This window comes from Pipistrellus hanaki (assembly GCF_964339955.1).
Source record: "Pipistrellus hanaki genome assembly, chromosome: X".
NCBI lineage: Eukaryota > Metazoa > Chordata > Mammalia > Chiroptera > Vespertilionidae > Pipistrellus > Pipistrellus hanaki.
In genome coordinates, this window is record NC_140524.1 from 98,671,185 (window position 1) to 98,687,587 (window position 16,403).

Consider the following 16,403-nt stretch of genomic DNA (forward strand, 5'->3'; position numbering starts at 1 on the left):
TCCCTCAAAGATGCCAGCACCCATAGCCACAAGATAGCAGTGCCCAGTCTCCTCAGCCCTGTCAGGGCCACAGGCACCTGGCAAGGCTGGGCCCACCCCTGCCACGATTCTGTCTCCGAAGTCCCCCAGTTCTCTAAGACCCCCAGCCACCAAGGGCCAGCCTGAGGCACAGGCAAGCCTGGGTTCGTGGCTTCCCAAGGTAACCAGGGCTGGCTGAGGCTTGTGTTTCTGGCAGTGGCAGGAGCAGAGGTGTGATGGGGCATCGCCTTCCCTTGATCACTGGGTCACCTCCTGCCCCTGAGGGCTCCCAGACTGTGAGAGGGGGCAGGCCTGGCTGAGGGAAACCCTCCAGTGCATGAATTGTCATGCACTGGGCCTCTAGTTAAGATATAAATTCCTCTTCAGCATAGTAAGGCAAATCTCATACTATCCAACCATTTTTAAAATTTGGAGGCTGGGATAATCCTAGAATTTGGTACAATTCTATATACATAGTAGATACTGTAATAAGTATCTATTAAATGAATAAAGGGAAAATTAGTGTATTTAAGTTGTCTTTATTTTATTCATTAGACTATGTTCTTTAAAATTATCATGTAATTTTGGTTCTTAACTGGTGTGATTTTGCCCCATAAGGGACATTTGACAATGTCTGGAGATGTTTTTGGTGCTCACTACTGGAAATGGGTATGGTAGGGTGATACTGGCATCTATTATAGCAGATAGAGACCAGAGATGTCACCTAACATCCTACATTGCACAGAGCAGTTCTGCACATCAAAAAATTATCTACCCTACAATGTTAGTAGTTCTATTGAATCTCCAGTTGATAGTAGCTCTGCTCAGTTTGATACTGTCACCATTCAAAATTCTAAAGTTTTTGTTCAGTATGTTCTGTTCTCTGAAAAGATGATATATCTTTTAAATTAGGAGCTCTTGACCTTTCCTGACCATAATCCCCTTTGAAAAGTTTGGCAAAGTCTATAGTCCTCTTCTCAGATTAATGTTTTAAATACATAAGACACAATATAGAGAAAAGCTATCAAGATATTACATGACAGGTGTGTGACATAGTGATATATTCACTTCTTCATTAATGCACCAAAGAAGATTTAGTGGTGATTCTAATGACTACCATAATTTCTAAGTAGGATGAACAAATATTTTGGCTGTTTTAAGTATTTGTAAGAATTGATATGTAATAAAAATATCTGTGATTCCTCTCCATGATAGTCCTATAAACTGTTATTACTACTGTGGTTTAATGTCTACATCAATAATTGAATAAATAATCGAAGGACATGATACATATCAGGTAGTGGTTAGTGAAAATAAAAGTGCTTTCAAAACAAATTCCAATTTCATGGATTTTTCTAGAATAAACAACTCTCCTATCAGAAAGCAATTTCTTAAAAAATTTTTTAGACTACCCTAAGTCCCTATCTTAAGCTGTTTTTGATAGCAACAGCTTATTATAAGTAGAAATATAGATACTAACTCTAGCTAAAAGAAGTTGAGCTTCTCAGATTAAATGTAACATTTACCTTATTTTAATAGGATGAAAAATGATCATTGCAGCTTTTACATGTCACTTATTAAATTGGACTCATACTCATTTATATTCAGTATTTATGCGTTTACCAAACATCAGCCAGAACTATGCTTTTATCTAAGCTCTATCTCATTATCTGGGCACGTTATCTTTGTGGAAACTCAATTTCTATCTTTATAAAATGAGCATTCCAGTACCTATCTGCCTTAGTCAGATCTTCCTGTGTAACAAACCGCCTCAAACTCAGTGGCATATGCAATAAACATTTCTTGCTAACAAGTCTTTACATCAGCTGATCTAGGCTGGGTTTGGTGTCAAGCTGTCGGTTGGGTACATCTCTGCTTCACTTAACTCCCATCCTTCTTTGACCACTGGCTACACGAGAAACTTTCTTCTCATGGCAAAAGACTGGAACATAGCAGGGCCAGCCCAACAATGCAAGAGTCCATGCAGGAATAATTCCTTGCCATGGAGCCAACAACTGAGAGGACGAGAGAGAGAGAACAAAATGAAAGTCAGTCTTGAGTGTATGTACCTCAGAGTCAAATTGTTGGATCATAAGTATATATATCATCAACTCTAATAGATACCGTCAAGCTTTTCCTGAGTGATTGTGTCATATTACATTCCCATCAGCAGTATGAAAGATTCTCTTTTGTTCTTGTTTTTTTCTGCATCCTCATATACTGTCAGATTTTGAGCTAGGTGAGCTTTTAAAAGAATTGTCATAGTACTGGATTCCTGGCTGACAATTGATGCTTTGCATATGCAAATGAACATGAAAAAATCCCCTTATTCTGCCCACTTTCCTTCCTCCAGGGGTGGGGTGTGAACATCACCACAGCAGATTGTGTGTCCCCACTCCATGAAGCCTGTCTTGGAGGTCATGCCTCTTGTGTATCCATTTTATTAAAGCACGGAGCTCAGGTAAGTGCTGCTCAAATAACATCTTAGAAGCCATGAAGGAAAAATTACTATTTCTATCCCTTCAGAATAATCCCCGGCCTTTTTTATTAGCCTGATTTGAAATGTGAAGAGGGATGTTTTTCAAAAGTATTATGTCCATCAAGCTTGTCTGCTTTAGCAATTAGATGAAGTACTGAATTTTCAGCTAGAAATGGTTCCTGTCTATCTCATTCTCTTTGATACTCAGTACTATTAAATAGCTGTTAGATTTCTGTCTTCATTCTAATGGCTTGAAGGTAGTGAAATATTTGTAGAAATCACACAACATTTGGCTTCTGATCTGAGTAGTGGTGCTAGGCCATCTTTACCATTTCCTAACATTGAAAACTTGAACAAGTTGCTTATTGTTTGAGCTTTGGAGACTACATCTGAAAAATGTAAGAAATAACAGAGTTGTGTAACTTACTGTGCTATTTCAGAGATTGAAATATATATAGTATATGATTATTATTTGGAGAATGAGAATCAGGATAGCATAATCCTAGAGGAAGAAGGAGGAGGCAAAGCCATTTAATTTGATAGTAAGTCTTCCATTAACTAAGTCTTCTCATGCTCAAAAGTGATAGGAAAATCTGACCTGAAAATTGTATATGACTTTCTCACTTTCTCTCAACAAGCATTTATTATATTTATTCAGCATGTATTGAGCATTTATTATATACCTACTGTGGATAAGAGTTTTAGGAATTCTTAAACTAAATGAGGAGACAGCCCAATAAACAGGTGTTTTAAAAATGGCTGTAACACTAGCTGCTTCAATAGATGAATGTTTATATCTCGGTAGCCTAACAAATGAAAGTTTGTTTTTTGCTCAACTGAAATTCCAGTGTGGGTGTTGCCAGTTGGGTGGCTCTTTCTCAAGGGTTATTCAGGAATACAGGGTTATTCTTCCATCCTGCTCCACTGTTTTCAACAAGTGGCTTGCATGTGTGCTCTTGAGGTAATCTCCATTCCAGGTGGTTGAAAAGACATGGAGATTTGTTCATAGAAACTTTTAAAACAAGTCTAGAGTGTAACACAGATCACTTTTGCCCACATCCATTGGCCAGAACTCAGGCCACATGTAACTGCCAGGGAGGCAGGGAAACATAGTATGGTTGCATGCTCAAGAGAAGAAATAGCATCTCAGCCAGAGAAAGCATTTACAATACACTATTGTTATCCATTAGTATTTGCTATGTAGCAAATCACCCCAACCTAATGGCTTAAGACAGCAGCCATTGTTACCTCACAATTCCTTGTGTTGGCTGGACAGCCCTTTTGGTCTGGGCTGGTTCAGCTGACCTCAGCTGGGCTTACTTATGCATTTGAGATTAGCTGATAGATTAGCTGGAGCAGGCTAGTTCATGATGACCTTGACTGGGTTAGAGGAGATGTCTGGTGAACCAGAAACATCTCTATGTGGTCTCTCATCCTTTAACAGGCTGCCTGGGCTTGTTTACATGGTAGCAGGGATTCCAAGGGAAGCAAAAGAGGGCGAGGTCTCTGCTAGTAACACATTTGTTACTGTCCCATCAGCCAAAGCAAGTCACATGGGCAAGCCCAGATTCAAGGACTGAAAAAAAATAGTCTCCATCTTATGAAGACTTGCAAAGCCACACTGCATAACATGGAGAGAATCTGTGGCCATTTTTGCAAACTACAATGTACTAAGTGTTCATTGTAAGGGGGTTGTTGGGAGCACATAGACCCGCTCCCAATCCATTATTTCGGATGGGGAGAGATTCAAAACAGGCTTCCTGTAAGAAATGATGTCTAAGCTGAAATCTCAAGGACCTATTGGAGGTACTCAGCTAAATGGTTGGGGAAAATGGTGCTTCCTTTCCACAGGCCTCTATGCAGGTTTATATTTTGGTTCAGAAAGAGTACCCCAAACTTATAAACAGAGCCAAGACTAAGGACAGGCAAGAGAGGTGCCTACAGAGCAAACTTGAAAGAGCTGCTCACTTTTAGAGGCATACAGCTCTTTTGTGACCCTGAGAGTGGGTGTCTCCTTGAATTTTGTACCCCTGGGTGTCTTTTGTGCCTCCCTGGTGCTGGCCTTGTCTCACAATATTATTGTTTAACAGTTCACCAAAGAATTTCTTAACGGTATAGAAAAATGCATCTGCATTTGGCTTTGCTCTTTCCTATTCAATTATAGCCCAAACCCTTGTGAAGAGAGGTGCTAACTTGTAGGTTTCTGCTTCATTTCCAACATTAGAAAAATATCCCTAAAGGTTATACTTTTATGCCCCAATAGGGCATTAATTAGTTTTGTGTCCAGCAAATTTATTTCGGCATTCCCTTGACTGACTTACATAAATTCTTCTTTCAGCATGCCTTGCCATTTTACTGGTTCCCTCATTAATGAATGAATTGGAAAAAAAAATATTTGGCCTGTGCTCACTCTATTTATATGAAAGTCATGTTTTAAAAATTTTAAACATGCCGAAACCAGTTTGGCTCAGTGGATAGAGCATCGGCCTGCGGACTGAAGGGTGCCAGGTTCTATTCCCGTCAAGGGCATGTACCTTGGTTGTGGGCTCATCCTCGGGGCGGGGGGGGGGGGGGGTTGCAGGAGGCAGTTGATAGATGTTTCTAACTCTCTATTTCTCTCCCTTCCACTCTGTAAAAAATCAATAAAATATATTTTAAAAAAATAAATACATTTAAACAATTTTGGAAAGTTACTCTGGCTGCTGTGAAGACACTGGATTGATGTGGCATGGGTCTAGGATGGAATGTTTAAAATAAAGAGGTTTCTTTGTAAGGTATTGAAATTATCCTAACTGGTTTCAATATTGTGTTCCTGGGGAGGGCATGAGGGAGATAGAGCACTCAGTAACATTCTTGGTGCCTTATATCCCATGCCTTATTCAATTTTTCACAATAACCTCATGGAATTTCATATTTTTGCCTCCATTTTGTGGCTGTGAAATTTAAGGCTCAGAGAAGTTAAAATACCAGCTTGGAAGTGGTGGAGTATAGATTTGAATGAAGGTCATCCCATTGCCTTGTCTGCATTGTGGAGCTTTTAATTCCAGGTGGATGGCGTCACCACAGACTGGCACACTCCCTTGTTTAATGCTTGTGTCAGTGGCAGCCAGGACTGTGTGAAATTGCTTCTGGAGTATGGAGCCAGCCCCCATCCTGCGTGTGACCTAGCATCTCCCATCCATGAAGCTGCCAAAAGAGGTAAAGTTGTTGAGAATTTGTTTTCCCACCAACCCTTCAAGGAACCTCACTGTTGAAAGAAAAAAGAGAGAGGAAGTCAGTTTTAGAGCAGTAGTTCTCAAGGTGGGGTCCAGGGCCAGAAGCATCAGTGTGACTTAGCATACAAATGCAGATTCTTGGCCTCACTCCGGACCCATTGAACCAGTGACTCTGGTTCAGCCATCTTTGTTTTATTTCAAAAGCCCTCTCAGGTGATTCTGATGAACAGGAAACTTGAAAACTACCTTTTCAGAGCATTCCAAATGTTGGTCCCAGGGCCTGTCTTTGGTGAGGTTGTATGTGGGATTTCTTGTCCCATGGCTCACGCTGTGCACTCTCTTCTTCAAGTCCATATGCAGTCTCTGTTCCTCCATACCTCTGCCCAACTCTAACTTCCATTTCTGTACTTGGACTGATTGCAAAGCTCAAAACATTTGAAAAGGGTGGATGGTTGCTAGTTGCTTAACATATGGCTAGTAAACTCAAGTGCAGTTTCACCCAGAGTCGATGTTACATCTATGGTCAACCCATGAACTGATGGCAGTATTTGAAATCATTACCTATTCTAAACAAAGGAAATACTTTAGGTCCCCTGGATAAGTTGCTTTCAGATTTAAAAATATGCTTAGTAGAGGTAAGGGGTGGTAGTAAAGGAGGCCAAATATATGGTGACAGAAGGACACTAGATTTTGGGTGGTGGGTACACAATGCAATATAAAGATGATATATTATAGAAATGTATACTTGAAACCTATATAATCTTTCTAACCAGTGTCACCCCAATAAATTTAATTAAAATATTTTTAAAAACCATGAAAAATGGAGAACGTGTTTGCCTAGCTAAGAGATTCATTGTGTAACTGTTTTCTCCTATTTTGGGCTGCAGGTCATGTGGAGTGCATCGAGTCCATTGTAGCTCATGGGGGTGACATTGACTATCATATCAGCCGCCTGGGCACTCCACTCTATTTGGCTTGTCAAAACATGCAGATCGCCTGTGTCAGGAAGCTTCTGCAATCAGGTAAAACAAAAACGAAATGAGGAAAGCTGATGAAAAGTAAATTAAATGCATTGTAAAGTTCTCTCTGTTGTAGCAGAGGAAAGAGTGTGGGCAGTGGAGTTAGACAAAGTTGGGATTAATATTGACTGGGTTCCCATAGGAATCGTTTAAACTTGTTAGAACTTTAGCTCTTTCTTGTGATAATGATGATGGTGGTGGTGGTGGATTCCCAAGGTGGTCCTCGATGATAAATACTTCTCCTCTTTCTTCTACCTTCCTCCTCTGGCCAATCATATTATTAGGCCCTGCACAACTCCCAAAGCTGCTAGACTAGGGCTGAGTCTTCTTATTTGGGACATTCTTCACTACTTCTCTTCAATTTGGAAATTTAACTTTCTCTATTTTTAGTCCACTATAAATATCGTATTATCTTTGAAAAGGCCTATGTAGTATTCTTTTTCACCTCCCTGCTATTGTCCAGTCTGTTCTTCAACACTTCGAACACCATTCTCCCCCTCTTTAATTATTTGAGTCCTTTAAAAACCCCAGTAATTTTTCCTCCCCTGAAAGTTTTTATAGTTCTTATTGCCCTCTGCTCATCTGATAGTCATTTCCATGGATTCGGAGAGTCATGTTTATTCATTCATATTTACTCTCTCTCAGTCTCTCCCTCCATCCTGCTCTTATCATTATTTCCTCCCCCTCTTCCTCTCCTCTTTCTTTCTCCTTTTGCCCTTGGTAGATTTTAAGCTCCTGATAAGGACAAGGTCAAGTTTGGCATCCCCCACAAAACTGAGCACAACACAGTTAACATTTGTTGAGTGGACATAGATTCCCATTTTACTAGAGGGACTGCAGCTTAAGCAAAGGCACATGTCCCCACGTTTCACAGTGTGATCCAGCATCCAACATGGGGTAGGGATTTATTGAGAGTGTAGGGATATAATTAGGTGGGATGATCCTAGAAACCCACCCAAATCCTAGAATCCTGAAGAGGAAGACTGCCACCTTCCCTGTGATCTTAGAATTGGCCACCCTGATCTAAGAGATACCTCAAAAGTTGGATGCTCTTCACAGACCCAAGCACAGAATTCCAAATCCCAGTTTTTAGACCCCCATGGCAGTTGCTCAGCACGTGAATATGGCTGCTTGATATAGATGGGATTTTGCCATGTAGCCTCACTTCTGGTCTGTACCGGTTAACATTAGGGCTGCATTAATAATGTGCAGCTTAGGCCACCAGGATTTTTCTTGTATATATCCACACCTATGGAAAGTGCTCACAGGTGATATTTTAAACACTATATACTACAAAGCTCATGTTGTACAGTCAGCGACGTGGTCAAATGGCATGTTCCCCATGTTATTAAATGGAATCAGGTCATCTTCCATTTTCTCAGGAGAATTGCCATGCCCAATATGGATGCCCTTTGGTGAGGGAATTTGGAGGCATAGTCCTCTGAGTAGGGGGATGCTTGAACTCTCCTCCTTGGCTGACACTCTCTTATTGTGACTTTTTAGGAGCAAATGTGAACCGAGGCCGAGACCTGGAGGCCCCTCTTCATGCAGTGGCTAGGGCGAGCAGTGGGGAGCTGGCCAACCTCCTCATGGACTTCGGAGCAGACATCCAGGCCAAGAATGCTGAAGGCAAACGTCCCTTGGATTTATTGTCTCCAGATGACCCTCTGTTTCATCTCTTCTTACAGAGAAAAGGTGCTTATCCTTTGCCTGAATCTAAGCACTAATCCATAGAGTCTTATGTGCAGGAGGCAGGTACTGACTGAGTTCTGACTTATGACTCTCCAAAAGGGTAATACCTAGCCATTACCAAATGTGAGAACTGAGGTAATTTAGTATTCCACAAGGTACACACAGCACTAGTGATGTAGTAAATAGCCATCTGTTGTTTGGCATGTGGAAGACAGGCTTGTTTGGATGATCTAATATTCATTTGTGTAATAGGCCAGTTTCCAAAGAATGAAGATAATGTTTTACAATTTTTAATTTTTATTCCTTTATTGATGAGAGAGAAACATCTATTTGTTGTTCCACTTATTTATGCATTCATTGGTTGACTCTTGTATGTGCCCTGACCAAGGATTAAGCCCACAACCTTGGCATATTGGGGATGATGCTCTTAACCAACTGAACTACCCTGCCAGGACTCAAATTTTAAAATATTAACTTTATCCAAAACATGCTTTAGAATGAGCAGAAGCCTCTTTGGTATTTTACAGCGCCCCAGGATGTCTTACTGCACTAAAGATAACAAACTACTGGTCATTTGGTTTTTGGGGGGTAAGAATGCAATTACTTGAGCATTGTAAGGTATTACTTTAATGGCTCATAGCAATCTGGAAGCATTTATTAGTATAACTTAACACCAAGTCCACAGTCCTCCATAAATAAGAACTGACACACCCGATCCTAACAACTAAACCTGTAGTTGAGCAGTATGCAAGGGGGTAAGGACAATACCCTGGGCTGCAAGTCATGGGTGGGGAGCAATGACCCCTCTGATTTCATTCATTTTTGAAATACATTTTTATTGATTTAAGGGTGAGGGATAGAGAGATAGAAATGTCCATGAGAGAGAAACATCATCAATTGGCTGCCTCCTGCACGTCCCCTACTGGGGATCAAGCCCACAACCCAGGCACATGCCCTGGCTGGGAATCAAACCAGTGATCTTTCGGTTCATAGGTCAATGCTCAACCACTGAGTGACACCAGTCAGGCCCAGTTTTATTCTTAACTAGAGTACCAGTGCATGAATTCGTGCATGGGTGGGGTCCTTCTGGGTGGCCTGCAGGGATCAGGCCGAAACCTGCAGCCCAATGCCGCCTGCAGCTCCTTCCTGCCACTCCTGCTCAGCCTGGCCCCACTGTGCCTGCCGTGGACTTGCGCCCAATTGGTCCCTATTGGGCGAGGCTCGTGCTGCCACAGCAGCGCTCACCAGCCATGAGCTCTGCGTCTGGCACCCTCCCAAGGGGAGTGGCCTGTGAGATTGGGCTGAAACCGGCTCTCCGACATCCCTTGAGTGGTCCCGGATTGCAAGAGGGCACAGGCCAGGCTGAGGTACCTCACTGGTGCACAGTCAGGCTGGGGAGGGATCAAGGGAGGACTCCATGGCATGTCCAGCCCATCTCACTCAGTCCCAATTGGCTGAACCCCAGCAGCAAGCTAACCTACCGGTCAGAGCATCTGCCCCCTGGTGGTCAGTGCACGTCATAGCGAGCAGTTGAGCAGCCTTAGCATATCGTTAGCATATTATGCTTTGATTGGTTGTTCTGCTGTTCAGTCTATTTGCATATTACCCTTTTATTATATAGGACTAGAGGCCCGGTGCATGAAATTCATGCACAGAAGGGGGGTCCCTCAGCCCTGCCTGCACCCTCTGCAATTCAGGACCCTACACCTTTTTCTTATCCAACTAAATTCTTCACATTTAAAAAAAATTAACTGAAATATCACCTACTCTAGGAAATCCTCTTTGAACAAATGTCTTTACAATCTTTATTATTTTCATAGTATATCATTCTTTTTCTTTAACAGCTACTTAGAGTGGATGCAATATGGTTTTCATTCTTGTATCTGATTTTTTCTTCTTCTTCTTATAATGGCAAAGCTTATCCAATTTACATTTGCCCTTCAAGGGCTTATATTTGGTTCAATTTTTAGTTGGCTCCCTGCTTTTTTTTAAGCAATAAATTTGGGTTGTGATAGTCAGCCTCACTTGTAATCAAGCCTGTAGGTCTCCTTATCTGAATATTTCTATAATAGCTATCCACTTTAGTATACCAGAGATTGTGTTCATTTACAGAAAATAACAAATATCACCTGATCATTTGATCTTCTAGTAATATTTTATAGCAAGATGTATTCTAGTAATTTAACTATCAAAAAACCAAGGCATACAGAAATAAATCACATTGAATAATAAAGAATGACTCAAATATCAAAGCATAGTACACTTAGGGCCTCCCTTGTCCTGTGCCTCAGATATCATAGCGTAGTACACAGTTCACATGGAACTCAGCTTCCTTTAAAATAGGAAGGGATGCCATACTCTTGAAGCAGCTACTTCCACACCTATTTTTTATTTAATTCATAGCACATACTCTGTACTAATTATTGGAAAATCATCCTAGCAATTGCCTCTGTTCCTCTCTGTATTGTTGCCTTACATTTTGATGTGATCACTGCACTTTTATCATCCACTTGCTCTAATAAGATTGTGAATGTTTTAAGGGCAGAGATCATGACTTGAGCTTGTATTTCTCTGTCATGGTGCCTAGATAAATATTCAAATGCCATCCAGTCCAAATGACAGTGATGAGAGAGGCCCACCATTGCTGGAGACCTCTGATTTTTATTTAAGGGCCTCACTTGTTCTGCACCTTTACAGTAGGGTGAGTAGGGGCTGAGAGAATTTGAGGAAACCCAGACAGAATTCTCCTCCTAAAAGATTTTGCTATGCTGGCACCCTCAGATGCCAGACAATTGTCCAATTAAAATCTGTACACACAGCAATAACAAAAGCACTGGTCTCTTACTGCTAATGCATGAAGATCAAACCCCAACCTGCAGGAACTCACCCCCGCAGTCAGGATTAGGTTGCTGGGTAGACCTGGGCTGGTGTTCCTAACTCTGGGGAGAAGGAGACTTTCTGTGGCTTCAGGCTAGAGGCCCCGGACTCCATGCCACGCCCCAGAATATGTCCCTAGTGCAGGTTGATCAGCTGAGCAGATTCTTTGCCTGAGGTTGTGGGGCAGCTTGGCCAGGCTTGGCCTGGCCTGTTCGTCCTGTGATCGTGGGATGGCTAGGCCTGGCCGCCCCAGGATCACAGGGAGGCTCGGTCTGGGCTCTTTGCCTTGGGATCTCAGAGAAGCTCTGCCTGGTCTGTTAACCCCGTGATTGTGGGGCTGCTTGGCCTGGGCTCTTCATACTGTGTTCATGGGGTGGCTTGGTCTGGCCTGTTTTCCCCGTGATCGCAGGGTGACTTGGCCTGGGCTCATTGCTTCCCACCAGCTGCAGCTTACCAGTCTCCTATGGGCTGGAGGGAGCTGGCCAGTTAAGCCCACAGCATGTGGCAGTGGCTGTACAGGTCACTACAGCAACCCAACACTGACTTCCGGTTGGTCAGCCTTTGGTCTTGATTGGTCCTTACAAGTTACAACCCTGGGCTTTTATTATTAGGACTATAGGCCCATTGCATGATATTGGCTTTGCTCCTGGCCACCAGGAGCCTACAAGTCCTCCCTCCTGGCCAAAGCAGTGCTCTTGTAGCTCCCTCCACCACCCTGCCTCCCCATCATAGCAGACATCCCGCCCCTTACAGCTGCTCTACGCCTGCATATGCAAATTAACCTGCCATCTTTGTTGGGTTAATTTGCATACTCACTCCAGATTGGCTGTGGGTGTGGCAGAGGTATGGTAAATTTACATGTTTGTCTATTATTAGGTAAGATTGTCCCTAAGGGAGGAGAGCAGCTAGCTTAGGACCTATTTTATTTTACCAGAGTGTGGACATTAAATTTTAGGGGTTGTGGGACTTTCCCTTCCACTTTATTTCCCAAAGCCATTCCTAGACACCTATGTTGCCTTTAATTTTGTTAGTTCACATTTTGGTGAGAGTGTGAGGCTAATGATCCCAGTGGTTCATACAATGTTAGTTACCATTAGAGAGAATCACCCTTTTTTTGCTTCCATGATCTTTCTACCTCTCAGCAGCAGGCTGGAAGTCCATGAGAAATAGGGACAGGCAAATACAGAAAGCCAGACTTGTGAATTTTTTTTTAATCCTCACCTGAGGATATTTTTTTTCTATTGAATTTTCTTTATAGAGAATGGAAGGGAGGGAGGAGGGAGAGAGAGAGGGGAACATCGATGTGTGAGAGAGAAACATCTATACGAGAAAGAGACATAAGAAAAACTGGTCAGGGCCAGACCTGGGAATTTAACACGGCAGTTTCTATCTCTGGGTGGTGCCAGAAAGGAGTTGAAGAATATTACCATCCCACCCAACTGTAAAAGTATTTAAAGCAGTGTTTACTCACGGCAAACAATGAAAATTAAAAACACTCTCTCTCAGCCCAGCCTGACAGGAGCCCTTTGGAATTTGCTTTGGCCTTAAAGCACCATGAGGGTTGCTGGAGAAGAAAAAGAAACTGAGACCCAGAGAAATATTCCAATTCATCAATATAGAATGAAATGATCTTATTATTGAGTATGGCAAATGGCTGCAGAACAGAATGAAGGCTACAGCTGCTGTAGATCATCCAACTTGTGGGAAACAACAGATACCCTGTTTGCATCAGTAGTTATGCTGACCTTGCTTGGTCATCCTGCTTTTCCTAAGTCTCCGTCAGGCTTGCTTTCCATAATTCTTTATCAGTACCTCCTACACTTGTCCCTAACAGTGTATCTAGCACAGATGATTAGTCACGTCCCTCAATGTTCTTTAGTAAGGTAAGTTCTTTCCCCATGATACAGTGTACTAATATGCCTTGAGTACACTGAACATAATCTGGAAGGTACCCTAAATTTCAACAGGGGCTTCTGAATGTTCTGTGGGGGCTTGATTGAAAAGATTGCACTTATTTTTAAATTGTATATGTGTCCTTTCCACCTCTCTTTGTTCTTCATCACCTGAGAAATATGCAGCTCACTTTATCCTGCAGCTTGTGGTAACCAGAAGCCACTGTAGTTTTTGGTTCTATTCTCAACATTGACAGCACAATCAAATGACCTGGGGCCCCTGCCTTTAATAAGTTCAGATGCATGCATGATCCCCACCCAACAGTCATTGAAGCAACATCTTTGGGATGGGGCCAAACATGTAATTGAAAGCCGTTCTCCCCCAATAGGTGATTCTCAAGTGCAGTCTGGATTGGGGTTCTTGAAGGTACATAGCTTTGCTTTATAAAAATGTTTTTTAATGACCAAAAGAGAATCCCCATTACAATTTAGTGCAGGGGGTAGGGTGGGAAGTAATTTCCCACCTTTTTAACCTATAACACTTCCCACCCCCACCTTCTGTTGACTAATGAGTTTGCCAACCACTGACCTAACAACCCCTTGTTGAGTACCGCTATCATAAAATGTCAACTCTTGGCTGGTTCCCTATGCAAAGTTTGTGCTAGTTCACTTTTCACCTATGAATTCAAGCACTAGGCTGGCTCTGAATGCAGAATATACAAACAAGTATGACTTAAGAGAACATACACTTATGATTTATTCATTATGTTAGAATATCTTAAAATTGCTCAAATTACAAACATTTTTGCATCTAGAAATATTACCTTATTTTTAAAGGTTAAAGATAAGAAAGCCATTAACACAAATTTTATTCTCATTACTGGGAATTCTTTGTAGCTTTATAATTCCAAAATTAGCTTCTTTAAGCCAACATTAGTGAGACTAAGCTTTGAATTGTTTTAAGACAGTATTAAATTAAAACCTAACTAATTTCAATTATATCAGAAAAGGGAGAACATGGCCTAAAATGCCTCTTATAAGAAACAGAAAATGGTCTTAAACAGTACCATATTATTTCTTTATAAAAATGTTGTACAGGGTGGGGCAAAAGTAGGTTAACAGTTGTTAATATGGAAAATAATAAAACAATCTTATATAATAAAATATGCAAATTCACCCTCACACCATCACAAAATGGCTGTGCCCACAATAGAGACAGGGTTCCTGTAACACACATGTGTCAAACACAAGGCCCACGGGCCAAATCCAGCCCGCCAGGCCTTGCAATGTGGCCCGCACTGCGCTGTCATCACTGCACTCCGCTGTCAGTTTATGGCATTGTCAGTTTATGACTGTTCAGTAAACCATTCGGCCCGCAATTTAGGCTGGATTTTAGATTTTGGCCCCTTCTCTGATTGAGTTCGATACCCCTACTGTAACACAAGATGGCTGCGCCCACAGCAGAGGCAAGGTTCCCATAACGATTGATCAGCAGGGACCTGAGGCTGCACCCCCCCAACTGGTGGGACTTGACAGGGGACCTCAAGGCGTGCCCTCTGCCCCAGTGCCAGGCCAGGGAACCTCAAGCCACACTCTGCACCCCAGTCTGGGGGACCTCAGGCCGTGCCTGGCGCTGGGCCAGGGGACCTGAAGCTATGACACCTGCCTGGCATGCACCAGGGGACCTGAGCCTGAACCCTCCTCCTGGTGGGGCTTGACAGGGGTGCTAAGGCTGTTACCCCTACTTGGTGGAGCTTGACAGGGGATCTGAGGCTGTGCCCCGCCTGGTGCCAGGTCAGGGGACCTGAGGCTGCACACCCTGCCTGATAGGGGTTGACGGGGGTGGGCTGGCCAGGTCTGGATCTAGTCCAATTGGGGTGGGGTTGGCTGGGTCTAGGACTTACGCGATTTCGAAGCGTGAGTGGGTGAGCAGGGACTTAACTCTGGGTCATGTGGCATACTCAAGAATCTGACAGGAGAAAGATTTTCATATACTGTATTTTCCGGCGTATAAGACGACCCCCTAATTTTACAGTTAAAACATAGGTTTAGGCCTATATTCGCTGTATAAGACTACCCCCCACTTCCGAGGCAACACCAGTTCTTTTTTTAATAGACCGCCTCTCTGACTCAGCCAATCCAAGCAGGCTTTTTATGCATACGAATTATACATGTTCTGTACCCAAAGCTACACTGTGTTCTAGTAAAAAGCCTGCTCAGATTGGCCAGAGTCAGAGAGGTGGTCTATTAAAAAAAGAACTGGTGTTGCCTCGGAAGTGGGGGGTAGTCTTATACGGCGAATATAGGCCTAAACCTTCGCTTTAACTGTAAAATTAGGGGTCGTCTTATACACCGGAAAACAAGGTACATTTTACTAATTTTCTTTCATATTTGACACTTCTATTGTAAAGGGAAAATAGCAATATTAAATATTTTCTCTCATTCCCTTTTAATGTGCATGAATTTCGTGCGCCAGGCCAGTGGTAAATAAATAATAATACAAGGATGAACTGTTTTGCATACTCTCAATTGTAAATCTAACTTTTGCTCCACCCTGTGTTTTGTATGCTTTAAAAGAACGAAGGGAAAAGTCATCTTGGGTCACTGAAACCAATGCTGGCTTGTCTTATGATCTCTCTACAGAGCCCCCTTCTTTGATGCAGTTATGCCGCCTCCGAGTCCGGAAGTGTTTTGGGATCCAGCAGCATCATAAGATCAATGGACTCCTCCTTCCAGATGAACTGAAAAACTTTCTCCTGCACCTTTAAGTGTGTCAAGGCAAGCGTGATCCCTGTGCTGCAGCCACAGGAATTCCTAAATAAAGTTGGCTCCTTTGTTTTCAATGGAAACACACTGGGTACTTTTGTATTATTGGTTCCAAGACATGAGACTTTTTTCCCTCCTACCTGGAAGAGGGTGGCTAAAAGAACAACTATTTTTTTAAAAAATATCTGCTACGTGCCAAACAGTGAGCCAGGAACACATGATACATTGTATAATTTAGCCTTAGTGGCAACCCTATTAGGTGGGTTCTAGCCTTGCTTCTCCAGGTGATACACAGATCTGCAAGGTCAGTGTGTCCAGTTACCCATAGCAGGGACAGGAGAGCCAGGTTTGAGCACAGTTTTGCTGATGCTAACCTGGACTTTGGAGCGAGGCAGAATTTTCCAGTGTTACTATTCTGGATCCATCTCTGTTATATGGGAAGGCA

The 16,403-nt window shown here is 42.5% G+C and overlaps 1 protein-coding gene across 3 annotated transcripts in view; it reads left to right on the plus strand.

The window, feature by feature from the left end:
- The window catches only part of ASB9 (ankyrin repeat and SOCS box containing 9), a 32,124-nt gene extending 16,083 nt beyond the window's left edge, over window positions 1-16,041 (plus strand). For all 3 annotated transcript variants that reach the window (XM_084869908.1, XM_084869909.1, XM_084869907.1), the window contains exons 4-8: window positions 2,372-2,479; window positions 5,545-5,695; window positions 6,600-6,734; window positions 8,235-8,426; window positions 15,836-16,041. In XM_084869908.1, the coding sequence (XP_084726034.1) occupies window positions 2,372-2,479; window positions 5,545-5,695; window positions 6,600-6,734; window positions 8,235-8,426; window positions 15,836-15,960 (711 nt within the window). In that variant the 3' untranslated portion in view covers window positions 15,961-16,041. The remainder of the gene's footprint in view (window positions 1-2,371; window positions 2,480-5,544; window positions 5,696-6,599; window positions 6,735-8,234; window positions 8,427-15,835) is intronic.
- The last annotated feature ends 362 nt before the right edge of the window (window positions 16,042-16,403 follow it).